Consider the following 26645-nt stretch of genomic DNA (forward strand, 5'->3'; position numbering starts at 1 on the left):
CCGGCCTGCTGCTAGGCTACCGCTCTTTTTCCTCCTCCTCTGTTTATGAAGACTATTATGAGTAATACATGTGTTTAGATTGGATAGATTTTTCCATGGTCTTGCTGAGGGAGCTGGGCAGTGGGTGGGTGGGTAGTCGGGTGCAGCGTGAGCTCCCCATTGGAGCGAGGCCCATCCAAACTGCCTAGCTGGCACAGTGGTGCCTCGGTCCAAGCCAAGACATAAAGTTTCTATTGTTTGTGTAACTCGGGGCTAATGTTCGCCAGTCGTTGAGCTTTCCCAGTTGCTCTACTGTGAATTTCCCAATCCTCCGAACTCTTCAAACTGAATCATGTTGGAATCGGTTGGCTATTTTGTATGGCTCTTTTAAGTATTTTCCACTCCTGTGCACAGGTCTCACTCCCAGCTCATCAGGCTTGGAAATGATGTACAACTAGCGAGACCATTAGGTGTTCAGTATACCAGACTGAACACTTCCTGACCCCTTTTCTAACCGCGTTACCTGTGCGTCCGGGCCCGTTCAGCGATCCCCCTGCTCCATCAGCATAGATGGCTTCCACAGTGATGTTGTAGGGGGTGTCAGGAAGCAGATTCTGCAGGATGGCATTGTTTCTGTTGCCAGGGACAACGGTCTGTAAGGAAAAGCACCAGAAAGAACTGTCAGTTCATTCAAAAAATGGCTTCTCAACACACTTGACATAGTCCTTTCAGCTCCTAGCGGAGAAAAGCGCCTCAACACACAAAGGAATGTGATTGCTAATGGAAGCTATGTGTCGATGCTAGGCTAGCTCCTACGCCAATGCAGCATAGAGAAAAAGGGGGTCACCAGGAGGCTAATAATGAATGTTTCCTGTCCTCTTTAAAAAAAACACAATGGATGATTTAGCTCTAATGACCTTTCATTTCAAACTCAGCATGCTAAAAGACTCCTTACATTTTTCTCTAGTTAAGTAGAGTTTGCTAACACAATAGTTACCTTGCTAGGTAGGGGGCAAGGATGCCGTACAGCTGTGCTATCCTTAACTGGTGCTCATGTTTAAGTCATTAATAATAGAATGTAATGTAACATAATGTTTCCTGTGATAATGTTGATCTTACCGAGCGTTTAATTCATCTTACTAATCAGCAATTAACTGTTGGGAGTAACATGCCTTTGTATGCCTTCAGTGCTTTGGCAGTAGTAACATTACCACGTTGAACAGAAGGTTAATGCTAGTGTATGGATGTGTATTTGATTTGCCACTCAGCTACATATAAAACGAGACATGTTTAGGTCATAAACTCTCTCATCCCTTGAGTCAAACTCTAAGTCCTGTGCTACGTGAAAGTTTGTTGAGAATGACTTTGAACTCACAAACTCAGTGATGGGGTCTCCTGTGGTGGGGGCGTAGGCGATCTTGTACTGCTGCACGGGTCCCTCAGCGTGGTCCCAGCCGATGGTCAGAGTGTTGGTGGTGGCATCAAACACCCGCAGATTCCTAGGTCTAGCACGGGGCACTGCAACAGCAACAACACTGGGTTACACTCACACACATGCGCCGAGGAACGGTGCACACCACACGCACCTAGCAACTACTGCTACACCGTGTGTTTGTTGTAAATAGCTACGTGCATGTGTGTGCGGACGTGCTTGAATGTAGACTACAGTATAAGCAAGTATGCCTGGAAGCGTGAGTAACACTCATGAGCCGGTAGTATCAAAGTAAACAAAAGTCGCATGAGTCAGTAGTACCAATGTATACAACAAAGTCAGATTGATTGGATTCAAGTCTCACATGTTTTGCCGGCTCCCTTCACCGGTGGTCCCTCCCCGTCGGCGTACAGAGCCAGGACGCTGACCGAGTACGGCGTGTCGGGAATGAGCGAATCCAAGAACGCGTTGTTGATGTTCCCCGGGACCAAGACCTTTTGGAGAGGTCACAGGACATAGATCACAATGATGGCTTACAAGAGAGGAATCTTGGTTTCGTGTCCCAAATGGCCCCCTGTTCCCTATTTAGAGCACTACTTTTGACCAGGGCCCATAGATGCACCCTCAAATGAGCTTCTTCAACCATACTACTCTGGCACTAGAAACGTACATAATGAGCTCACTGTGAATCCCTGCTAGTGTCTCCTGGGAGGGAGCCTAGTGCAAAGGCTGGCGGGAAGTACTAACAACGCCCTGAAGAGGTTTAAAAAGCTAAACAAATGCATTCATTTTGCTTAAAAGTGACTGATAAACAGTTAGTGTTATGGAGGCAAATGAAGACGACGCAACCAACGGCACGAGACCAGCGCTCTGTCGTTGAACAGGCCTCAACGTGTATCTCACCCCTGTTTCTAACAACAGTGGAGCCTAGACTCGTTATATCATCGGGGTAATCACTATCACTACGCAGCCCGTTATCTATTAGCATGTCTGAGGGAATGCCATTACGTCCTGCTAAACACAGCTGCTCTTTAAAGTGGTCTAGCCTCGTCTACAGCTTATCGGGGGATTCAACTGAACATCTCTGTATATAACACAGTATATGTCCTCCAAATCTTCAAATGTAAGAATTTGCAGATCTCTCGCAAAGGTGCATATCCACATTTTCCAAACTCCTAGTGATGCAGTAAAAGCTGTTTGTAGGGCAATTAGCTCCACGTTTCTCCTGTAATCCAAGATGTACATCGGTGCATGAAACCAATCCCGATATTCAGATAATTAAAAGCCAAATAGTCTGGATTTCCGCATTAATGAACACTAACCTCATTACAAAGGGAATGCCATCTGCGTCGGCTTCTAAACAGACTTCCTACAACACTCTTCCAGAGAGGCTTTTCGATATCGTTGCTAAACGTGGAGCCCAGCAACCCTTTTCTACTCTTTCATTGCTTACTTTCCCTTTCCTTCCGAGTGGTCTGAGCAGAGAGGGAGAGTGAACGGGAGCGTGAACATACTTCCCACCACACCACATTGGAGAGAGATAGTTTGTATGTCCCAAATGGCACCCTATTCCCTATATAGGGCACTACATAGGGAATAGGGTGCTATTTGAGAAGCATCCATTGAACTTACCGTCTCCGCAGGTCTTTCTCCGGACAGAGGTGTGTAGATGACACGGTACTGCTGCACCTGGCCAGAGGCAGGCTCCCAGCGCACGTTCAGGCTGTGGGTGGTAGGGTTGTACACCTGGACGTTCTTAGGAGGGGTGCGTGGAACTGGGGGTCACAGAGGGTCATAGAAAATCAAAAGGGGAGAGAACTGCTAGATTGACTTCCCCTAACAAGTTTAGCTATCTTAAAAACACAAAACAACTTTGATTTCACTCTACAACGCCTTATCAAAGCTTTGAGTCCATTTCAAAGGAATTAAGTAAAGATACCATAAGAAATTGTTAGAATTATTTGACTGCTAAGTTTCAAATAGGACGTAGCTCAGTAAAAAAAAAAAGACTTAAACGCTGAGGGGTGCAAACTCTCCAGTCTCCAAGTGATTTTATAGTGTCTATGTAGACAGCACATAGAGAGAAGCAACACAGTTTGGGTTTATGAAAAAAACTCTTAACTTCCCGTTTAAACTAAAACAGATGTTCATATTCCTCTGGCATTCCGCACTTTAGCCCAATAAAGCTAGATGTAGTAGGTAGACAGACCCAGCCACCTTATTGAGAAGCAACGTAGAACCTATTTGTCCAACAGTGAGCTTCATTCTATACTGAACACGTGTACAAGTGCACATGCATATGGTGTCTTTAGGAAGATTACTCTGTCAAACATCTCTTCACATTTGGCCGAGGATCAGAGCACATCAGGCGTGAATCAATGATCATAGATCTGTGTCCGTATCAAGACTTGAAACTGACAAGGACATAGTGAGATCAAATAAAATGCTTGACTTCCATTGGACGTCTTCATACTAGCCTTGCACAAACGGAGTCTCTGGAACCTCCCGTGGAACCATCATGCACCATCAGCTCTGTAATACCGATATGCTACGCTGGATTCACAGCTTTCCAATTAACTTCTCTGGGATGGATTTCTGCTGACTCAGCATGGCAAGCCATTTGAGCAGAAACAAAACCGATGCACACAACCGGGTGTAAAAACTGCACAGACACAGGCAGGGCAACCCAACCTGCAATTATTATTATTATGGTGAGATAAGCTGCCCCTTTGTTGCGGGGGGGTGCAAATGCTATCTGGTTTGGGGATTGGAATAAAAATATATATTTATTTCCACTCAGTTGTGTTAAACGTTGACCTGAATAACAATGTTTCCCTGGGAGGGTATCTATTATCCTGAGATCTATCTTGAGATCAGAGTCCAAATTCTGGAAAAACCAAACAGGCTTCAGATAAAAGATGCTATTGAATCAAAACAAATGAATAAAGCACATCTTTGTCCCAATAAGAACAAAATGGATGACTTGAGGTCCCTCAGTTGAGAACTTACGTGTCTTTCCAGACTCAGACTGGCGCAGGCCCTCTCCCTCGGGGTAGACGGGGACCACGGTGATGGTGTAGGGCGTGTCTGAGAGAAGGTTCCTCAGGACGGTAGAGGTGGTGCCACCAGACACTTGCTCCTGTTCACAGAGAGGTGTTTGAGATGCATTATCAATGTTTATACCAGTGATTGGTTGAACGCTGCAGCATCCGTATTAGGAAGTAAACAAATTCCTAATATGGACGCCGTACTCGACTCAATTCTGATTGGTCAAGCGATACCCTGTACAGTATCAGATGTTAAGGCACAGATAGTTGGTGGTCTTACCATGTCCTCGGCTCCGCCAGAGGCAGGGACGTAGAAGAGGCGGTACTGGCGCACGTTGCCCTCCGCTGGCTCCCAGCGCACCTTCAAGGAGCTAGTAGTCGGGTCTGTGACCTGCAGGTTCTTCACCCCACCCAATGCCTCTGACAAGTCACCAAACAACGAGTTGAGAATCAAATCACTTTTTCCATTTTGCTGCACATTTGTCTTTTTTCTCACTGTATTGTACCTGTATTGTGTAGTATGTCAAGTCATGACTTACTTGTCTTTCCATTTTCAGAAGTTCTCTTCCCTTCGATATCGCCATACATAGGCACCAATGTCACTTTGTACTCTGTGTCTGGCACAAGGTTCCTGAGAACGGTGTTGGTTGACATCCCAGAAACTGTGGTCTGAAAAAGAGTTTAACAAGAACGTAAAGTAAAACCACACTCCTAAAGACATAGCATATTCAATTATTCAACGTATATGTTTATAGTGCGCAAGTTAGTGAGTGTACAGATATCGCTTTGATGCGCTATGAAAGGAAGTGTTGACTTTGTACCGTGAGTTCAGGCCCTCCTGCTAGCGGGGCGTAGATGACAGTGTACTGGCGCACATCCCCCTCAGCTGGCTCCCAGCGTACCCTCAAGGAGTTGGTGGTGGGGTCAGTCACCTGCAGGTTCTTCACTCCACCCAGAGGCTCTGAAGAAGAAATAACACATCAACATCCCTCTAAGTAAATGGCGCCAAGGTGCTTAAGCTGTTACTGAGTCTGATATGGAAGCATATACAGTGGGGTCTGAAATTATTATTACCCTTGATAAAGATGAGCAAAAATGACAGTGTAAAATAACTAATTTAAATACTGAACTATGCTCCAAAGACGTTGGGAAACTATATTATTTTACACTAATACAAAAATGTAGAACACAATATTCGCGACACCTCTGTTTTCAATACCTCACCTTGCGAGGATAATGGGACTGAGCCTTTTTCTAAATGTTTTTCTAGTTGGACAACATATTAGACCACTCCTCCATAGAGAATCCTTCCAGATCGTTGATATCCTTTGTCTGCGCTTATGGACTGCCCTCTTCAATTCAAACCACAGGTTTTCAATGGGTTTCAATGGTTTTCAATGAGTTTCAAGAGATTGAGAAAAAACAAAATATTGATTTTGTGACCAATTAACCATTTCTTTGTGTTTGGGGTTATGTTCTTGCTGGAAGATCCACTTGCCACCAAGTTTCAGCTTCCTGGCAGAGGCAACCACGTTTTTGGCTAAAATATCCTGGTACTGGATAAAGTTCATGATGCTGTTGACCAAGGGCCCAAGGACCAGTGGAAGCAAAATAGCCCCATAACATCCAAGATCTACCACCATATTCTATATGGGGTTATTTTCTGCTCCTGCATTGTCATTTCAATGCCAAACCCACCACTGGTGTGCAAAAAACCTGGTTGCATGACAATAACCCCAAGCTCACATCAAAATCCACAAACAAATGGTTCTTTGGCCACAAAATCATTATTTTGCAATAGCCATCTCAAACCACTGAAAACCTGTGGTTTGAATTGAAGAGGGCAGTCTATAACCGCAGATGAAGGATATCAAGGATCTGGAAGGATTCCGTATGAAGGAATGGTCTAAGATCCCTCCCAATGTGTTTTCCAAAAAAACATTTGAGTAAAAGTTGCCGTTATCCTCGCAAGGTGAAGGATTTAAAGGTATTGAAAACAGGGGTGGCAATAATTTTAAATTCTAACTTTTTGAGCAAAATAAATATTTAACAAAATCTCTTTCTCTGAGCAATCGTATTAGTAAAAAAAGATATAATTGTATTTTTGCTCATCTTTTCATGTGTGTCAATAATTTCAGACCCCACTCTGTCGATGTTAAAAACGATGTATTTTAACATTTTTGAAGTTGACTTAAATGTTGACAGCTACATGCTTCACTAGTGTTATAGTATGGGGTTTCTGAGTAAAAGAAAGTATTGAAACGCTTCACTCACTTGTTTTTCCCATCTCAGACTGCATTATGCCGTCCACGTCTGGGTAGACTGGGACAACAGACACGTTGTACTGGGTATCGGATTCCAGATTATGCAGGACAAGGCTGGTGGTGCCTCCAGAGACTTGCTCCTGTTCAGGGCAAGTGCAGATCAACGTTAGTACTGTATGACAATTACATAATCTACTTATAGTGTAAACATGGCTGAGTTGACAGTAGAATGGCTAGAGAGATGAATAGGAGACGTACCATTTGCTCCTTCCCATCTGGCTGGGCCACGTAGAAGACCTTGTAGTTGCGCACGTTGCCGACAGCCGGGTCCCAGCGAACAGACAAACTGTTGATGGTGGGGTCGATTACCTTCATGTTCTTCACTCCACCCAAAGGATCTGAGGCAGAGGATACGATGGTATAGCATCACACTTACTGTACTGAACAAGCTGAACAAGTAGCAGACATTTTGAAAAAGATCCGTTGCTTAGATGGTCTTTGAATAATTTCACCCCGTTCAGTTCAACTCACTTGTCTTTCCATTCTGAGACCTAGAGAGACCCTCCATCTCATGGTAGACAGGCACAACTGTCACAGTGTATTCCGTGTCTGGATTCAGTTCCTTCAGAACAGTGGTGGTCGTTGTTCCAGACACCTGGTCCTGTTCAAGAAAGAAGAAGGGAGAATATCAGTTAGAAACTGGGCTTACTTACACCTGAGCCATGTTGACTAGCTATAGGGGAAAACACCATAGGATTATGACACTTTAAATGGAAGGATGGGCTGATTGTAATGGATTTCACCCTCCACCAGTCTCCAATGGAATACACCATTTTTAGTGCGCTAGTAGGGGTGTTGTGTTGGTGAGGTGACCCGGACGTACCACTTCCTGCTCCCCGCCTGCAGTTGGGATGTAGACGACGATGTACTCGCGCACGTTCCCCTCAGCTGCGTCCCAGCGCACGTTCAGGGTGCTGGTGGTGGGTTCAGTGACCTGCAGGTTCTTCACGAAGCCCAGGGGCTCTGAGCACCAAGAGGAAACAGGGCAGCTTAGCCATCACGTCCATTTGAAAACAATGATACACCTGTTGCACAGCTATGTTTTACTACTACTATATGCCTATTGATTATATGTCTGCAGATGAGCTAATACACATTATGAACTGGGTGGTTGGAGCCCTGAATGCTGGTTGGCTGAAAGCCGTGGTATTTCAGACCGTATACCACAGGTATGACAAAAATATATATTTGTACTGCTCTAATTACATTGGTAACCAGGGGTTTGTGGTATATTGCCAATATACCACGGCTATATATGCATGCACTCCGCTTTGCGCTGTGCATAAGAACAGCCCTTAGCCGTGGTATATTGGCCATATACCACACCCCCCGGGCCTTATTGCTTAAGTAATTCATGTCTTTCACTGTAGAATTTGCCTGTAACTATCACTGGTCACTGAGAGCATCGTGCAATAAGTTGTCGTTACTCACTTGTTGTTCCATTCTTGGTCTGGGTCTGACCATCTCCTTCTGGGTACACTGGTAGCACAGTGACTCTGTACTGTGTGTTGGGCGAGAGGCTCTTCAGAACTGTGGTGGTTGTGCTCTCTGAGACTTCCTCCTACAAAGGAAAAATCGATGGTGTCACACCAACAGAAGCTCTAACAGACATACTGGAACACTATGGCTGCATCCCAAAAGACACCCTATTCCCGTGCCTAGTGCACTACTTTTGACCAGGGCCCATAGGGCTCCATTTAGGACGCAGTTATATCTCATACACCAGATCCACACGAGAAGGCCCATGTACCACCACTGTTCTGTGATCTGTAAAACTACATGGACTGCTCTAGTTTCTCTCACCCTTGCGTGGAGTTTGTTTTGACAGGTTTGATTTTGAGCGAAAGCTATGCGCCACACTGTTCAGGCCAATTCTAAACAGATAAACCAAACAATGCTTTAGAGCAGTGGTTCCCAAACTTTTTATAGTCCCGTACCCCTTCAAACATTCAACCTCCAGCTGCGTACCCCCTCTAGCACCAGGGTCAGCGCACTCTCAAATGTTGTTTTTTGCCATCATTGTAAGCCTGCCACACACACACTATACAATACATTTATTAAACATAAGAATTAGTGTGAGTTTTTGTCACAACCCGGCTCATGGTAAGTGACAAAGAGTTCTTATAGGACCAGGGCACAAATAATAATATAATAATAATCAATAATTTTGCTCTTTATTTAGCTATTTACATGTAAAACCTTATTTGTTCATAGAAAATTGTGAATATCTCACCACAGGTTAATGAGAAGGGTGTGTTTGATAGGATGCACATAACTCTGCAATGTTGGGTTGTATTGGAGAGAGGCTCAGTCTTAAATCATCTTCCACACATGGTCTGTGCCTGTATTTAGTTTTCATGCTAGTGAGGGCCGAGAAGCCACTCTCACTTAGGTACGTGGTTGCAAACGGCATCAGTGTCTTAGCACGATTTGCCAAGGCAGGATATTCTGAGCACAGCCCAATCCAGAAACCTGGCAGTAGCTTCTGATTAAATTCAATTTTCACAGAACCGCTTGTTGCAATTTTGATGAGGCTCTCTTGTTCAGATATCGGTAAGTGGACTGGAGGCAGGGCATGAAATGGATAACGAATCCAGTTGTTTGTGTCATCCGTTTCGGGAAAGTACCTGCGTAATTGTGCACCCAACTCACTCGGGTGCTTTGCTATATCTCATTTGACATTGTCCGTAAGCTTGAGTTCATTTGCACACCAAAAAATCATACAATGATGGAAAGACCTGTGTTTTGTCCTTGTTAATGCAGACAGAGAAGAGCTCCAACTTCTTAATCATAGCCTCAATTTTGTCCCGCACATTGAATATAGTTGCGGAGGGTCCCTGTAATCCTAGATCCATTTGATTCAGGTGAGAAAAACATCACCGAGATAGGCCAGTCGTGTGAGAAACTCGTCATCGTGCAAGTGGTCGGACAAGTGAAAATTATGGTCAGTAAAGAACACGTTCATCTAGTCTATCAATTTTTTCAAAAACATGTCAATACTTTGCATCTTGATAACTAGTGCTCTTCTGTATGTTGTAAAAGCGTTACATGGTCGCTGCCTATATCATTGCATAATGCAGAAAATACACAAGAGTTCAGGGGCCTTGCTTTAACAAAGTTAACCATTTTCACTGTATTGTCCAAAACATCTTGCAAGCTGTCAGGCATTCCCTTGGCAGCAAGAGCCTCTCGGTGGATGCTGCAGTATACCCAAGTAGGTTGGGAGCAACTGCTTGCACGCACGTTACCACTCCACTATGACTCCCTGTCATGGCTTTTGCGCCATCAGCACAGATACCAACACATCTTGACCACCAAGTCCATTTGATGTCACAAAGCTGTCCAGTACTTTAAAAATATCCTCTCCTGTTGTCCTGGTTTCCAGTGGTTTGCAGAAGAGGATGTTGTCCTTAATTGACCCCCCATAAACGTAACAGACATATACCAGGAACTGTGCCAGGCCCGCCACATCTGTTGACTCATCCAGCTGTAACGCATAGAATTCACTGGCTTGTATGCGAAACAGTAATTGTTTCAAAACATCTCTTGCCATGTTACTGATGTGTCGTGAAACAGTGTTGTTTGATGAGGTCATTGTCTGTATAGTTTTTATGGCCTTGCACATACACATTGCACATTTATGGCCTTGCACATACAACACACTGTGGCTGAGGAAAGGCACTACTCCCAATATAAGTGAACCCCAAATCAATGTAGTTCTCATCATATTTGCACCTCTTTCTGGGACATGGTCAGGGACATGGTCCAATGTCCCTGTCTGTTGTTCGGTGTTTTCCGGGGTAAGGGGGCAGTAGCTCTTCGGCTGCATCAGATTCACAACTGTCAGTGTCCATGCTAGCTGGGCTAACAACAAATGTAGAATTACTGATGCTAGCATTGGATGTGCTCGTGGAAGCAGAACAACTTGTGTCATTGACAGGTGCAGGTGTAGTACTGCTGGTAGTTGATTCTAGGGCCGTACTTTTTTTAACCATTAACACATTTTCGAGCAAACGGAAGGAGCAGCAGCTATGTTTGGTTACATACGGACCATTAGTGGAATTCCCGTGAGAGAGTTAACGGTTAATGTGATTGGATGTTAATTACTTGACTAGGCTACCTGTATTTGACATTGTGTTGTTATTTTTGCTTAACACTAGATGGTTAAAAATACGCATACCCCAGTTTGGTAATACCTATTTTAGAGGATCTTGTTCCATATAAGCTGACCAAACCAAAAAGTCCATTGCATTAGAGTTGTGATCACAGAGCTGTTCACCCTCTGTTAGCTCCTACGCAGCCTGAACTCCATCCTCGCTAGGCTACAAGAGCGTTACTACTCTGCTGCTGCCTCTCGTCATGCTTAACACAGCAGGCTAACTGCTAACGCTAAGTCCTCAATGCTAACTCCTCATCACTACTCCTCATGCCGGGCTGACGAAATGCCCACTCCACAAAGTATGCCGTGCAACGAAATTGGATTTTTCCCTCCCACAGGATTGGAAACCATTGTGTTTCAGGGGGATTACACTGTCAACAAATGTAACATCACCGTATCAGTGATGAGTTATAGGCTTATGGAGGTAGGCAGTGTGGTTCGGAGTACAGTAGAATACTCACAATGATCTCAAGGCCTCCTGCGACGGGAGTGTAGATGACTTTGTAGCCCTGCACGTTGCCGTCAGCTGCGTCCCAGCTGGTGGTTAGGGTGGTGTGGGTCGGGTTGGTGACCTGCAGATTGGTCACTCCACCCAAAGGCACTGGGAATAGAAAATAACATGACTTTAAGTGTGATATTATGATTCTGTGATTATTGGAGAAAATCAAGTAAACCATATTTCATGTTTCTCAGTTTATATTTCCAATGTTCCCAAATCACTTTGCAAAATAGGCTGTATAGGCTACCAGTTAATTTGATGTTGCTACTCACGTGTCTTTCCATTCTCCGACTGGCGTTTCCCCTCTCTGGCAGGGTAGATAGGCAACACTGATACTGTGTAAGGTGTGTCAGGCTTGAGGTTTCTCAGGACAATGGTGGTGGTGCTTCCAGGTACTTGCTCCTATTTACACGAAGAGAAAAAGTGATTGCAGATGAAATGCTTTATCACCGTTTCATTTCCTAAACGCTATTTATGAGGTCATAAGGTGAAAGAGACCCACCATTTCCTCTGGTGTTCCGCCAGCCAACGGGACGAAGAAGATCTTGTACTGTCGCACGGCTCCGTCGGCTGGGTCCCAGTCCACCTTCAGAGAGGTCATGGTGGGTTCAGTCACCTTCAGGTTCTTCACTCCCCCCAATGGTCCTGGTGAGGAAAACAACATTAGAACCAAAACTATAGAAAACCTGGCCTTTATCCATTATAACCCTCTTATCTCATTAATAATCAGGTTACATTGAAAACTCACAGTTTACGGAAGCTTATTGCTGCCAAAAAAAGAAAGAAATGGCCGGACAAAGATTTTTTTTTCTTTCAGGCAGCAATGATGCTCCGCACCTCCATACCGTAAAAGGAAAATATTAAAAGTGAATATAAATAATACAGCATACAGTGGGTACTAATGACAATTTATGCAATTTAAGGGATTTATGCTTGCTCTGGCATCTGAGGCGTTCTGAAAAAGTGGAAGTGTGTATTGGTCGCATTCAAGGTTCCCACACGGCGAAAGATTGCTTGGATGTCAGCCAGTCTTACTTGTCTTTCCGTTCTCAGACTGCCTTCTGCCCTCTGTCTCGGTGAAGACAGGCACCAGTGAGACGGTGTAGAGGGTGTCTGGTTGGAGGCCTCTCAAGACAGTGCTTGTGGCAGTAGCGGCCACAGTTTCCTAAAGATTACACAAACACAACCTAACTATTAACCTCTACCCATCCCAACATACCAACAACACATGTGTTATATGGCAAGCAAAGGGGGAGACAACCATTTCGACACTATCAGCTACAGTACTCGTCCTACCATGGCCTCAGCAGCTCCGCCAGCAGCAGGTACATAGAAGACTTTGTACTCCTTGACTTTCCCATCGGCTGGCTCCCAGCGCACGTTCAAGGTGGTCATTGTGGGGTTGATCACCTGCAGGTTCTTCACTCCACCCAGGGGCCCTTGGACACACCAAAGTTAAAGTTAACATCCAGCAATGAAGAGCTACCCTCTACTGATGATACTCTGAAATTATCACTATTTCCATCCCTCTTTCGATGTCAGCCAGGCTTACTTGTCTTTCCATTCTCAGACATCTTCTTGCCATCTCCCACTTCGTAGACCGGCACGACTGAAACGGTGTAAATGGTGTCCGATGTGAGGCCCTTCAGGACTGTGTTGGTTCCAGCCACAGTCTCCTTTACATTATACAAACACAATACAAGTATTAACGTTTGCCCACTCCCAACTTAACAATAACCAATGTTATATAAATCACAAAATAGGACAAGCAACTATATTCAGTCAAACAAGAGTGTATAAGGATTATGAGTACTCATACCCTTGAAAGTAACCACACTTTCTACACTGTCAGTTACCAGTCCTACCATGCTTTCAGCTCCACCGGCAGCAGGTGCATAGATGACTTTGTACTCTTTGACTTTCCCCTCGGCCGCGTCCCATTTCACGTTCAATGTGACCATGGTGGGGTTGGTCACCTGCAGGTTCTTCACTCCACCAAGAGGCTCTGGACACACCAACCAGGGCTTTAATAATATAACTTGATACTGATTGACAGTACTTATTACAGTACCATCGTATCTTATGGAGTTTGCATGTAGTTAAAATCCATCAAAAAAGAGTTATCCTCTCCATTGATGATACTGATGGCTTTCAAGGCCATTGGGCAGTCTCTGAAACATTATACTGATTCCAGTTGGTATTGCAGGAGTCTGTATAAAGTTAAAATCCAGACTCAATGGAGAGTTATCCTCCGCATTGTTGGTTATTTATGGATTTTACTCCATAAATCAGCTTTTAAGAGGGCCATTATCAGTCCCTGAAAAGATCACTGTTTAAGCGATCTTTAGAAGATCTTTAACGATCTTTAGACTTAGATGTCAGGAAGTCTTACTTGTCTTTTCATTCTCGGACTGTTTATGTCCATCTCCCACTTCATAGACAGGCACCAGTGAGACGGTGTAGAGGGTGTCTGGCAGGAGGCCTTTCAGAACCGTGGTGGTGGCAGTGGCAGCCACAGTCTCCTTTACATTACACAAACACAACCCAACTCATATTAACGACTGCCCACTACCAACATGCCAACTATACATGTTTTATATGGCAAGAAAACAACCATTTCTAACAACACTGTCAGCTACAATACTAGTTGTAATTAGTGATGTGAGGAATAAAATCGATAGTTATATATAGCTAAATAATTTGGGGGAGATATTATTTTGATATTTGGCTCGTTTTGTAAAAAAGTTACAAAATATATATATACATACAGTACCAGCCAAAAGTTTGGACACACCCATTCCTTTCAGGGGGTTTCTTTATTTGTACTATTTTCTACATTGTAGAATAATAATGGTGAAGACATAAAAACTATGAAATAGCACATATGGAATCATGTAGTAACCAAAAAAGTGTTAAACAAATCAAAAAAGATTTGGATTTGAGATTCTTCAAAGTAGCCACCCTTTGCCTTGATGACAGCTACCTTGTCACAACAAAACTGGCTCAAACGCATTAAGAAGGAACTAAATTCTACAAATTAACTTTTAACATGGCACACCTGTTAATTGAAATGCATTCCAGGTGACTACCTCATGAAGCTGGTTGGGAGAATGCCAAGAATGTGCAAAGCTGTCATCAAGGCAAAGGGTGGCTACTTTGAAGAATTTAAAATATAACATATATTTTGATTTGTTTTACACTTCTTTGGTTACTACATGATTGCATATGTTATTTCATAGTGTTGTTGTCTTCACTATTATTCTACAATGTAGAAAATAGTAAAAATAAAGATTAACCCTTGAATGAGTAGCTGTGTCCAAACATTTGACTGGTACTTTCAGAGCTTGAGATGATCTGCAGAGAAGAATGGGAGGAACCTGCCCACTACAGGTGTGCCAAGCTTGTACCCAAGTGCATTTGGAAAGTACTCAGACCCCTTGACTTTTAACAGATTTTGTTACGTTACAGCCTTAATCAAAAATGTATTAAATTGTCTACACCCATAACGACAAAGCAAAAACTGCTTTTTAGATTTTTTTGCTAATTTATTAAAAATAAAAAACAGAAATATCACATTTACATAAGTATTCAGACCCTTTACTTAGTACTTTGTTGAAGCACCTATGGCAGCGATTACAGCCTCGATTCTACTTGGGTATGACGCTACAAGCTTGGCACACCTGTATTTGGCAAGTTTCTCCCATTCTTCTCTGCAGATCCTCTCAAGCTCTGTCAGGTTGTATGGGGATCGTTGCTGCACAGCTATTTTCAGTTCTCTCCAGAGATGTTCGATCGGGTTCAAGTCCGGGCTCTGGCTGGGCCACTCAAGGACATTCAGAGACTTGTCCCAAAGCCACTCCTGCGAGTGTCTTGGCTGTGTGCTTAGGGTCGTTGTCCTGTTGGAAGGTGAACCTTCGCTCCAGTCTGAGTTCTTGAGCACTCTGGAGCAGGCTTTCATTAAGGTTCTCTCTGTACTTTGCTCCATTCATCTTTGCCTTGATCCTGACTTGACTCCCAGTCCCTGCCGCTGAAAAACATCCCCACAGCATGATGCTGCCACCACCATGCTTCACCGTAGGGATGGTACCAGGTTTTCACCAGATGTGACGCTTGGCATTAAGACCAAAGAGTTCAATCTTGGTTTCATCAGACCAGAGAATTTTTTTTCTCATGGTCTGAGAGTCTTTAGGTGCCTTTTGACAAACTCCAAGCGGACTGTCATGCGCCTTTTACTGAGGAGTGGCTTCCGTCTGGCCACTCTACCATAAAGGCCTGATTGGTGGAGTGCTGCAGAGATGGTTGTTCTTCTGGGAGGTTCTCCCATCTCCACAGAGGAACTGTAGAGCTCAGTCAGAGTGACCATTTGGTTCTTGGTCACCTCGCTGACCAAGGCTCTTCTCCCCGATTGCTCAGTTTGGCTGGGCGGCCACCTCTAGGAAGAGTCTTGGTGCTTCCATTTAAGAATGATGAAGGCCACTGTGTTCTTGGGGACCTTCAATGCTGCAGAAATGTTTTGGTGCCTTTCCCCAGATTTGTGTCTCTACACAATCCTGTGTTGGTGCTCTACGGACAATTCCTTTGACCTCATGGCTTGGTTTTTGCTCTGACATGCACTGTCAACTGTGGTGTCTTATATAGACAGGTGTGTGCCTTTCCAAATCATGTCCAATCAATTTAATTTACCACAGGTGGACTCCAATCAAGTTGTAGAAACATCTCAAGGATGATCAATGGGAACAGGATGCACCTGAGCTCAATTTCAAGTCTCATAGCAAAGGGTCTGAATACTTATGTAAATAAGGTATTTCAGTTTTCAATTTTTTATACATTTGCAAAAATGTCTAAAAACCTGTTTTTGCTTTGTCATTATGGGGTATTGTGTGCAGATTGCTGAAGATTTTTTATTTTTTTAATCCATTTTAGAATAAGGCTGTAACGTAACAAAATGTGGAAAAAGTAAATGGTCTGAATACTTTCCGAAAGCACTGTATATATGTTTTTGCTACTGTAGTTGGCTGTACCTGCTCCAGAATTCCAGTATGTTTCATCCTATAGCTTGTTTTCTATCTTATTTTTAATAGTGAGCCAACATGTGTTTAGCCCATTTATTTCCCTGACTGATCAAAACTAGTTTTCTCTCGTCTCTCTGCAATTCTCTCTCGTGAGAATTGCAATACACATCGTATTGGCAGCTAAGTATTGTGATTTCGTCTTGTGAGATCCCTGGCAATTCCCAGCCCTACCTACCATGGCCTCAGCACCTCCACCAGCAGCAGGTACATAGAAGACTTTGTATTCTTTGACTTTCCCATCGGCTGGCTCCCATTTCACGTTCAGGGTGGTCATGGTAGGATTGGTGACCTGCAAGTTTCTCACTCCACCCAGGGGCCCTGGATATGCCAAAAAAGGCTTTAATAATATCACATTATATTGATTGATAGAACTTAATAAAGTACTATCGTATCAAGTTTGTATGAAGTTAAAATCCAGCAATGAAGAGGTATCCTCTCCATTGATGATACTAATGGGTTCTAAGGCCATTAGGCAGTCCCTGGAACATTATACTGATTGAACTTGGTATTGCAAGGAGTCTGTATACAGTTAAAATACAGACTCAATGTAGAGTTATCCTCCGCATTGTTGGTTATTTATGGATTTACTCCATAAATCAGCTTTTAAGAAGGCCATTATCAGTCCCTGAAAAGATCACTGTTTAAGTGATCTTTAGAAGATCTTTAACGATCTTTAGACTTAGATGTCAGCCAGTCTTACTTGTCTTTCCATTCTCAGACTGTTTCTGTCCATCTCCCACTTCGTAGACAGGTACCAGTGAGACGGTGTAGAGGATGTCTGACAGGAGGCCTTTCAGAATTGTGGTGGTGGCAGTGGCATCCACAGTCTCCTTTACATTAAACAAACACAACCCAACTATTAACGACTGCCCACTACCAACATGCCAACTATACATGTTTTATATGGCAAGTGTGATGGAAAATGTTATGTTTGTGCTTTTCTAATAACCAATTTCTGTGTTCATGCAAGTGACTGACTGACTGAATCCTCACTATCAGTATCTGCAATTTGGCAGTATGCCCAGAACCTTGTTTTGAGAACGAAAGGATATCTCAGTTTCAAGGTCTCAGCTTGGAGAGAAGAAGCCTTGTGAGGTATTGGTCTGTCACATTCATGAACCAGTATTTGTCGGTCACATGCATGAACCAAACATTAATGATTAATTAATTATGAATAATGAATAAACTGAATCATGCAAATATAACTTGTCTGTGTAAGCAGTATATTAGAGAAATAACGGACAGCCTCCGTGGAGCTCCTGACAGACGTGTACTATGTTGCATCAAGTTTGTTGGAACCTCTCCAGTTAACTTACAAAAACAATTCTTCCTTCAATTTGACTTTGAGTGTCCCTGTGTAGAATTTCCACGACACACGCAATGGGGAGACAACCATTTCTACACTATCAGCTACAGTACTCGTCCTACCATGGCCTCAGCAGCTCCACCAGCGGCAGGTACATAGAAGACTTTGTACTCCTTGACTTTCCCATCAGCTGGCTCCCATTTCACATTCAAAGTGGTCATGGTGGGATTGGTCACCTGCAAGTTTTTCACTCCACCCAGGGGCCCTGGATACGCCAAACAAGGCTTTAATAATATCACATTATACTGATTGAACTTGGTATTGCAAGGAGTCTGTATAAAGTTAAAATACAGACTCAATGTAGAGTTATCCTCCGCATTGTTGGTTATTTATGGATTCACTCCATAAATCAGCTTTTAAGAAGGCTATTATCAGTCCCTGAAAAGATCACTGTTTAAGTGATCTTTAGAAGATCTTTAACGATCTTTAGACTTAGATGTCAGACAGTCTTACTTGTCTTTCCGTTCTCAGACTGTTTCTGTCCATCTCCCACTTCATAGACAGGCACCAGTGAGACGGTGTAGAGGGTGTCTGGCAGGAGGCCTTCCAGAACCGTGGTGGTGGCAGTGGCAGCCACAGTCTCCTTTACATTACACAAACACAACCCAACTATTAACGACTGCCAACATGCCTATACAACCCTGTTTGACTGAAGACACTGTAGCTGTTTACCATATTTTGTGATTCATAAAACAAACAATATCACACAATACATTGGTATGCTATTTCTTATTTTTGGATGTGAATTGTTGGAGTATTTTCTACACAGTCAGCTAACTGTAAGCTGAGAGGCTTCCTACCGGTCCTACCATGCCTACCATGCTCTCATCTCCGCCGGCAGCAGGTACATAGATGACTTTGTATTCTTTCACTTTCCCGTCGGCCGCCTCCCATTTCACGTTCAGGGTGGTCATGGTGGGGTTGATCACCTGCAGGTTCTTTACTCCACCAAGAGGCTCTGGATAAAACCAAATGTCTTTAGTATGGGGTTTCAAACATTTTACTGTATATTCTGGTTATTATATTGATTGAACTGAAGTCAAAATCCTCTTGTCTTCTCTATTGATTGCACTCTAAAATGATACATCTATCGGGAGAATGTTGTGCGTGTTCTCTGGCCTTTTTATATGTCTGATGGTTCCAGAGTTCCTGTCGTCGGGTACACTTACTGGTCTTTCCTCGGCCTGAGATGTCTTTGGCCTCTCCGCTGGGGTAAATGGCAGCCACGGTGACAGAGTAGGGAGTGTCAGGCGTTAGCTTCTGGAGGACGACACTGTTCTTCTTCCCTCCTACCTGGGTCTGTTTGGGAGACAACGTGTCAACAGTCAGAGTCTTTTCCTATGTCTCTGGGAGGATAGAACATCTCACTTCAAAGTTAAAAGAGCAGCTCATTATAAAGGGCTGACAGATGGATGACAAGTAACACTGTTTCGATGGTTAGCGCTTTCCTCGGCTCTGAGACAAAATGCCATGAAGCTCACTGGCTAGCTACCTCGGCAGTTGAGGCCAAGCAGAGTTCTTCTACACTGTCGCGGGGAAGCCATCCAAACGTGACCAATGTCAACTCCAACTCTATCAAAGCAGCAATTGAGTTTCTCTATAATCAACCAATACATGAATCATTTGTTTACCTGATGCCATTTGCGTGAACAGGGTTGCTCATTCAAACGCCTTAGGAGAAAACAATTGCCTTTCTCACACTACTCTGTTCATCAACAAGTAGTGTATAAAAGGGAAGATGAAATGGTCTTGAGGGACACTGGACATCATGGAAGCCTTTTACGTTGCGACATCATGCCGATTAATGGGCCACTACAGTAAGCGACAACTATTGACAGCAGGAAGCGCTAGAGCCATTGAGCGGAAGACATACAATGCCATTTCCATTGCATTCGCTTATATCTGACATATCTACTTAGCATATCCCCTAAGCAACACATCCACTGTTTGTACTTTGACATCCCTAAACCGTCATATCAGAGAAAGGCAATTGAGGATCCTCATATCACCCAAGTGTGAATGTCATGCCTGGCTTATATGGCTTATGTTAAATCAACAAGTCTTCAGACCCACAGCAGCAGATGTCTCCATACTGTTTTATGTCTACAGAGATACAGTACTATGATAGCATTAATGTGCTATGATGGGATCGGATATACACGCAACAGCTCTGTCCCATAGTGTCATGTTGAGATCACGGTTTAGAGAACTGACACCTTGTTTGTGGTACCCTGTCATAACTTCTCAGAGACACTTCGAAAAAAATGTTTAACTAGCCAAATTCTTTTCATATTAGCGCATTGTCAACCGAAAGACCCCAAAGAGTTCCTAAAGGAATTCCCAAGCAATTTCCGTCGCTGCTCACAATTAAGTTATCAGTTAGGAATGTGGGCTTGGCTGCCAGATACAGTAAGTACACAAACAGACCGGATAGGAAGACAATGTCATAATCAAATGTCAAACTAACGATGTGCAGGAAGACAAAAGAGCCTGTTGTTACTACATTTACATTTTACACTTACACTTACAGTAGTGAGTGCATACATTTTAGTTCTGGTCCCCTGTGGGAATTGAACCCACAGACCTGGCGTTGCAAGAGCCACGCTCTGCCAACTGAGCCACACGGGACTACTACTTCCTACTCTTGTCAGTGGGGGGAGACCACTAGTGGGTCCCACGAGGAAAGGGATTTCATGTTACAATGAACCAATTCAGAGATGCTTCAGTACTTCTATGCACACGGATTTAGCCCTTTGACTTTAAAGGCACAGTTTGGCCGAATTACAAAATGACATATTGGTTTCGTTACCCTGTAAGCAGTCTATGGAAAATGTATGACAGCAATCCATTCTTTGGTTTAGTTTTCCTGGCACTATTTCCACATGCTAACGTTGTAGCATTTGTGGCACAAATCCCATTGATGTCATGGGACCGATATTAGCCTTTTTTGCACGTCATGTCCAAATCATCCAAAAGTATCTCAAATGTATTGTTGAAAGTCACTTACAGATGATTTTAACATGATGTGCAAAAAATGCTAACATCAGTCCCATGACTTGAATGAGATTTGTGCCATAAATGCTCAACCGTTAGCATGTGGAAACAGTGCCAGGGAAAATAAACCAACGCATAGATTGCTTACAGGTTTAAGGAAACCAATATTTTATTTTGTAATTTGGGTGAACTATCCCTTTAAGGTTTTGGGCTGTTTACCTGTTGGCCTTAAGAAGTACTGATGCACAGATTTTCCCAGTTTCATCATTGGGGTTAAACTACTTCAGGCACATTGGAGAAATTACACTGATAACAACTAACATCACCACTCACTTGCAGACCAGAACGTAAGAACAACCTACTCTAAATTATAGGTGAGTAAACAGAGAGATATCATACCCAGAAGGCATAATTAATCAAGTTAAAGGATTTAGTAGTCAGGACATCAGGCCAAAGCTTACCAGTTGCTCAAAATACACTTTTAGTTAGTAATTATTCAAATTTTTCAAGCAACTACTGGAGGGTGTGTGACTTACTGAGAGAGCTTTGCCTCCTGCCACAGGTTGGAAGGAGATCTTATAGTTCTGGACGGGGCCTGGGGCGTGGTCCCACTTCACTGTCAGAGTGACCGTGGTCGCGTTGAACACCTGCAAGTTCTGCGGAGGTCCAGTGGGAGCTAGGAACACATTACAAATCAATACACTGACCCAAGACAGTGGTAATGTATATAAAATGGCTGCAGGGCACATGACACAGCCTTTACCAATTCCCAATGATCACTTGGGGGTCATGAAGCTGGATGAAACAATGACGGTAATGATGGGGGGTGAGATGATGAGAACACATGATTTGGTAACGAGGACACATGATTTGGTGATGAAGTACACATAAGCGACACAAAAGGGGAGTGAAGCAGCCGGTAAGGTTACCATTAAATACGGCACATGCATTTCCAATGATGGGGACTTTGACCAGGAAGACATTGTGACATGATGAGGCTTGACATTAAAGACATGAGGAATGACAACGTTGCGGCATGAAAAACGACATTAAATGACATGAGAAATGATATTATGACGAATGGTTGACAATGAGGTGTCTGTGGCGGAACGTCCGGTCCCTGCGGGTCAGTAGTCCCACTTTGAAATTTGCAGCTCTTTAAAGGCACATCAATGCACATGCAGATTATAATTTTTTTTAAGTGTGTTTTCCATCAACAACACTTTCATTATCGTTCGCATTACCATAATAATTAAGGTCATGAATATTACAATGACAATGTCCTTCTCCGTTTCAAATAACATACCAGGTGTGGTCATCTTTAACACTGGAAAAAGAGAACGTTAAGAGAACAACAGGTTATTTCAATACACTGTGGACCACATCTGTGGTCTAACTGGAAAACATGAATGGAATTGATAGGAGGATGACAGAGGAGAAGAAGCGAAGGGTAAACCTACATGTGCGCTGGCTGCCAATCAGGTCCTCACTCTCTGACTCGTCTGGGTAGATGGCCGTGACGGTGACATCATACAGGGTGTCCGGGTCCAGGTTCTCCAGATTATGGGACGTTTCATCACTGTTCAGGATAGACTGGAGAGGGGAGGGGGAGGGGGAGGGGGAGGGAGTGAGAAAGGGAGAGGGAAAGAGAAAGAGAGAGAAAGCATAAACAGTCACATTTCACCACTCCATTCAATCCTGTCCGCTCCATAGCGGTAGATAGTCCAGTCAACAATCACCGTCGGCTAGCCACTTGATCAACGTACATATTGGAAGTTGTTCTCTCCCTTCTTGGTCCAGCCAATTCGGTAGAGGGCCACGTCAGGGGCCCCGTGTTCCCAGGTGGCCCTGAACGAGGTCTGGGTCACCTCGGACAACTTCAGATTCTGCGGGGCAGGAACAACATCTGTGCACATGGACGGAGATGTGCGAGAGGGAGACGTGATTATTATGAGGAAGTCCTGAGAGATGAGGCAAAGCCATTTCATCAGACGGGCTGCGAACCATGTGAGGAACATTTTTGCTGCGAGTCCATTTTGTGGATCAATCGTCAACAAATGGGTTTTTGCGTGTGTGTGTGTGTGTAATACAAAATGTCCTCAAATCATCTGTGATTAATGATGAAGAAGGCCCCATGCAGTGAGTGACAGCAGACACACAAACACACAAAGTTTGTCGGCCCATATACAATTAACTAGACACACACACACACACACACACACACACACACACACACACACACACACACACACACACACACACACACACACACACACACACACACACACACACACACACACACACACCCCCTCAGGGAACAGTGGCTTCATGTTTGGGCTTCATCTAGAAAGACAAATGACTGAGGAGAGGCTGAATCCAAGGGGGATCTGCAGACTCAATTCTCACCATACAGACACACTCAATTCTCACCATACAGACACACTCAATTCTCACCATACAGACACACTCATCTCTAATCGACTGCTCGTCAGCCAAATGATAAATCACACAAACGATTGTGTACCTGTAATAGCTTGTCCAAGCATCGAGTTTCCAACGCCTTCGTCGTAAACTGGGGTGACAGCAACGTCGTACTCAGATTGAGAGATGAGGTTGGTAAGAGGCAGGAATGTTATATCACCATTGACTTCAACCTGGCAGAAAATGGGTATTAGGATTTTAGGATCAACAAACAATTAACAACCGTATTTTTGCTGAACAACTAGAATGAACTACCACTACTAACATTAACAGAAACTCTGATTGTCCCATTTTGAACATTGATGTTAACCAATACAATGTTCTCGAAGTGAAAATCCCCCTCTTTCTTCTCTCCAATTTCTTTCCTTGTTACTTCTAAACGTCATCAGAGCATTTGAGAAAAGCCTTATGAATAATGGTACGTGTCCCTAGAAAAGTCCTAAGGCTATATTGGTAATTCCAGAGGATGTTTAATGGTAGGAAAAACCCTTGAAGTCAAAAAGCTTCCAGCAGAAATGCGGATAAATGTCTCTTTCAATTCAGTTTCCACTTCAAAACTTCGAGAGAAAAAAACCCAAGAAAAAGGTGTCCATAACAGCGATAGTTCTCCAATTGTAACGTAGAGGAAAAATCTGTGGCAACCGACAGGGCAGACCTTAGAACATAAATCCACAGAGAGAGGCTACTTTGGAGACATCTGCCTTCAGATGTTATCCATGAGAGGATCTGGTTGGATGTATCCAGTGGAGACCCATAGCTCATCCATCAGTCCTTTCTGGAGGTTCTTTTAGGGGTGTCCAAAGAGACACCTCCTTCAACATCAATTTTCAGCTTTCTTCACAGCTTGGCGGTCTCTTAAATGTAAGTGAGAAATGATGACGAGTGACGCCAGTGATATAACTCTGAGTCTGTGGCTGGGTGCTGGGGCCAGGGTCTTCTCTGACTGCCAGTAGGCTTCTTTCCCCACATCGACGTGTGCTGGCCTGCCCATGGAGTCAAGATCCCAGTCTACTGTAAGGGCTGCCATTAGAACCCACTGACTTCAGTGGCCTTCCCTAAACAGCTAAGCTATCATAGAGAACGTTGAGTTCCTCAATAACACTTTTCCCATGACCTCATGGCACCACTGTAGAACCTTGAGGACAGTATCTGTGTGTCCTAAATGACACCCTATTCCCTATATAGTGCACTACTTTTGACCAGTGCCCATAGGTCTTAACCATACATGTTATTTATTGCTGTAGCTGGAGATTGTGTTTCAAAACCATTCAAATTGAAAGGAAAATTCTATATTCGCAACAGGAGCCTGTTTAAATGTGTGGTGCTAGTGTTACCTCTTTGAGCTCTCCTTCATCTGGCTTGTAGGTGATGATGTACTTGAGGACTTTCCCCGGGGAGGCGTCCCAATTGAGCTTCATGGCGCTATGGGTGACACCAGTGATCCTCAGATTACCCGATGGTGGCAAGGGCACTGGGTAAGAGGAATGACAGAGAAAGGGATAGAGAGGGAGGAAGGAGAGAGTGTGGTAGAGGGGGCAAGGGAGTGAAAGTTAGTGAGTCTTAGACCCATTTGTATTGTAAGGTAGTACACAGTTCTATAGGGTCATGGTGGGAGAAAGAGATGTTGATAAACTCCCATATCTATTGGGTGAAATACCAGTGTGCCATCACAGCAACAAGGGCAACCAGTGAAGAACAAATACCGTTGTAAATACAACTCATATTTATGTTTGTTTATGTTCCCTTTTGTACTTTAACTATTTGCACATCGTTACAACACTGTATATAGACATAATATGGCATTTGAAATGTCTTTATTCTTTTGGAACTTTTTGTGAGTGTGATGTTTACTGTTCATTATTTATTGTTTGACTTGCTTCGGCAATGTAGACATATGTTTCCCAGGCCAATAAAGCCCCTTAAATTTAGGAGAGAGAGACAGAAGGAGAGAGAGAGAGAGAGACAAAGAGAGAGAGAGAGAGAGACAAAGAGAGAGAGAGAGAAAGAGAGAGAGACAGAAGGAGAGAGAGAGACAAAGAGAGAGAGAGAGAAAGAGAGAGAGAGACGAGAGAGAGAGATGAGAGAGACACAAAGAGTGAGAGAGAAAGAGAGAGAGACAGAAGGAGAGAGAGAGAGACAAAGAGAGAGAGAGAGAAAGAGAGAGAGAGACGAGAGAGAGAGACGAGAGAGACACAAAGAGAGAGAGAGAAAAGAGGAACATACAGGTGACTCCTTGGTCTATGAGGGGGTTGCTGGCTGCCACTCCATGTAGGGCGAACAGGGTGAGTGTATACGCTGTGTCGGTGATAAGCTCCTTCAGCTGAACATCATTCACATCTGCCCCAACTCGTACCTGCACAGCAAGGGGAGGCAGGAGAGGGGGGAAGGGGAGAGGGAGAGAGAGAGTGTTAGAGCAGGCCGGACGACAAAGGGGAACAAAACAACAAGACAGGACTTGTCAAAAGGACACTTTTTGAACACCTGGTTAACAGCACTAACTGTGTGTCTCTTAAGGTATGCCTGCCTTGCTGCCTTCAGTCCATACTGAAATCCCTCTAAAGGGTACACTACGTCTTGCCAGCCCTTACAGAAGCCTGCAGTTCAAAATATACAGCATTTGTTGAGATTTTGTTTGGTTAATATCATCTCAATGACTTCACTGGTGAAAGAAATCATCTGTACAGGGTCAGCATGAGCTCGTCCTTCCCATTACCCTATGGTTCCAAAGGGTCTGTTTTTTTGTAGGCCTTGCCTGAACACCACTGTAAACGTGCACTTCCTGCTCTGTGCAGAGATCATCATATTGCCATCTGGAATGAGTAAGGCCCCACTAGCAGAGGCCTTGGCTTCAAGGAGTTATAAACTGGATGGGGATATGCTGACCATGCACATGGAGCTCCTATCCAACGCGTCCTCCACCAGGATATGTGTGTGTGTGTGTGTGTGTGTGTGTGTGTGTGTGTGTGTGTGTGTGTGTGTGTGTGTGTGTGTGTGTGTGTGTGTGTGTGTGTGTGTGTGTGTGTGTGTGTGTGTGTGTGTGTGTGTGTGTGTGTGTGTGTGTGTGTGTGTGTGTGTGTGTGTGTGTGTGTGTGTGTGTGTGTGTGTGTTCTCCTACTCACCTCTTTCTCCACAGTGGGCACAGTGGCATTGATAGCACGGTAGAGCAGCATATAGCCTGTCGCCCCTTCAGCCTTCTCCCACTTCACCTTAAAGGTGGTCATGGTCTCGTCGTACACAGTCAACTTGATCACCCCGGGTAGTGGCACTGTGGAGAGAGCAGGTAGGAAACCCA

At 43.9% G+C, this 26645-nt stretch overlaps 1 protein-coding gene across 6 annotated transcripts in view; it reads right to left on the reverse strand.

Moving 5' to 3' along the window:
• Nucleotides 1-26645, reverse strand: part of LOC129824947 (collagen alpha-1(XII) chain-like) — a 91698-nt gene that overhangs the window by 27332 nt on the left and 37721 nt on the right. For 4 of the 6 annotated variants that reach the window (XM_055884521.1, XM_055884523.1, XM_055884524.1 and 1 more), the window contains 35 exons: nt 26473-26618; nt 25577-25706; nt 24688-24824; nt 23397-23526; nt 22639-22778; nt 22333-22465; nt 22179-22199; nt 21409-21548; nt 19048-19177; nt 18697-18836; nt 18332-18461; nt 17941-18083; nt 17213-17342; nt 16688-16830; nt 13833-13962; nt 13306-13445; nt 12993-13116; nt 12737-12879; nt 12476-12605; nt 11943-12085; nt 11713-11842; nt 11403-11542; nt 8214-8343; nt 7606-7745; nt 7254-7383; nt 6981-7120; nt 6733-6862; nt 5280-5419; nt 4998-5127; nt 4739-4878; nt 4421-4550; nt 3044-3186; nt 1776-1905; nt 1355-1497; nt 503-632 (listed from right to left, as the gene is read on the reverse strand). In XM_055884521.1, the coding sequence (XP_055740496.1) occupies nt 503-632; nt 1355-1497; nt 1776-1905; nt 3044-3186; nt 4421-4550; nt 4739-4878; nt 4998-5127; nt 5280-5419; nt 6733-6862; nt 6981-7120; nt 7254-7383; nt 7606-7745; nt 8214-8343; nt 11403-11542; nt 11713-11842; nt 11943-12085; nt 12476-12605; nt 12737-12879; nt 12993-13116; nt 13306-13445; nt 13833-13962; nt 16688-16830; nt 17213-17342; nt 17941-18083; nt 18332-18461; nt 18697-18836; nt 19048-19177; nt 21409-21548; nt 22179-22199; nt 22333-22465; nt 22639-22778; nt 23397-23526; nt 24688-24824; nt 25577-25706; nt 26473-26618 (4629 nt within the window). The remainder of the gene's footprint in view (nt 1-502; nt 633-1354; nt 1498-1775; nt 1906-3043; nt 3187-4420; nt 4551-4738; nt 4879-4997; nt 5128-5279; nt 5420-6732; nt 6863-6980; nt 7121-7253; nt 7384-7605; nt 7746-8213; nt 8344-11402; nt 11543-11712; nt 11843-11942; nt 12086-12475; nt 12606-12736; nt 12880-12992; nt 13117-13305; nt 13446-13832; nt 13963-16687; nt 16831-17212; nt 17343-17940; nt 18084-18331; nt 18462-18696; nt 18837-19047; nt 19178-21408; nt 21549-22178; nt 22200-22332; nt 22466-22638; nt 22779-23396; nt 23527-24687; nt 24825-25576; nt 25707-26472; nt 26619-26645) is intronic. The other 2 variants (XM_055884522.1, XM_055884525.1) reach the window with 2 other exon arrangements.

The sequence above is a fragment of the Salvelinus fontinalis genome, chromosome 27 (genome assembly GCF_029448725.1).
Source record: "Salvelinus fontinalis isolate EN_2023a chromosome 27, ASM2944872v1, whole genome shotgun sequence".
NCBI lineage: Eukaryota > Metazoa > Chordata > Actinopteri > Salmoniformes > Salmonidae > Salvelinus > Salvelinus fontinalis.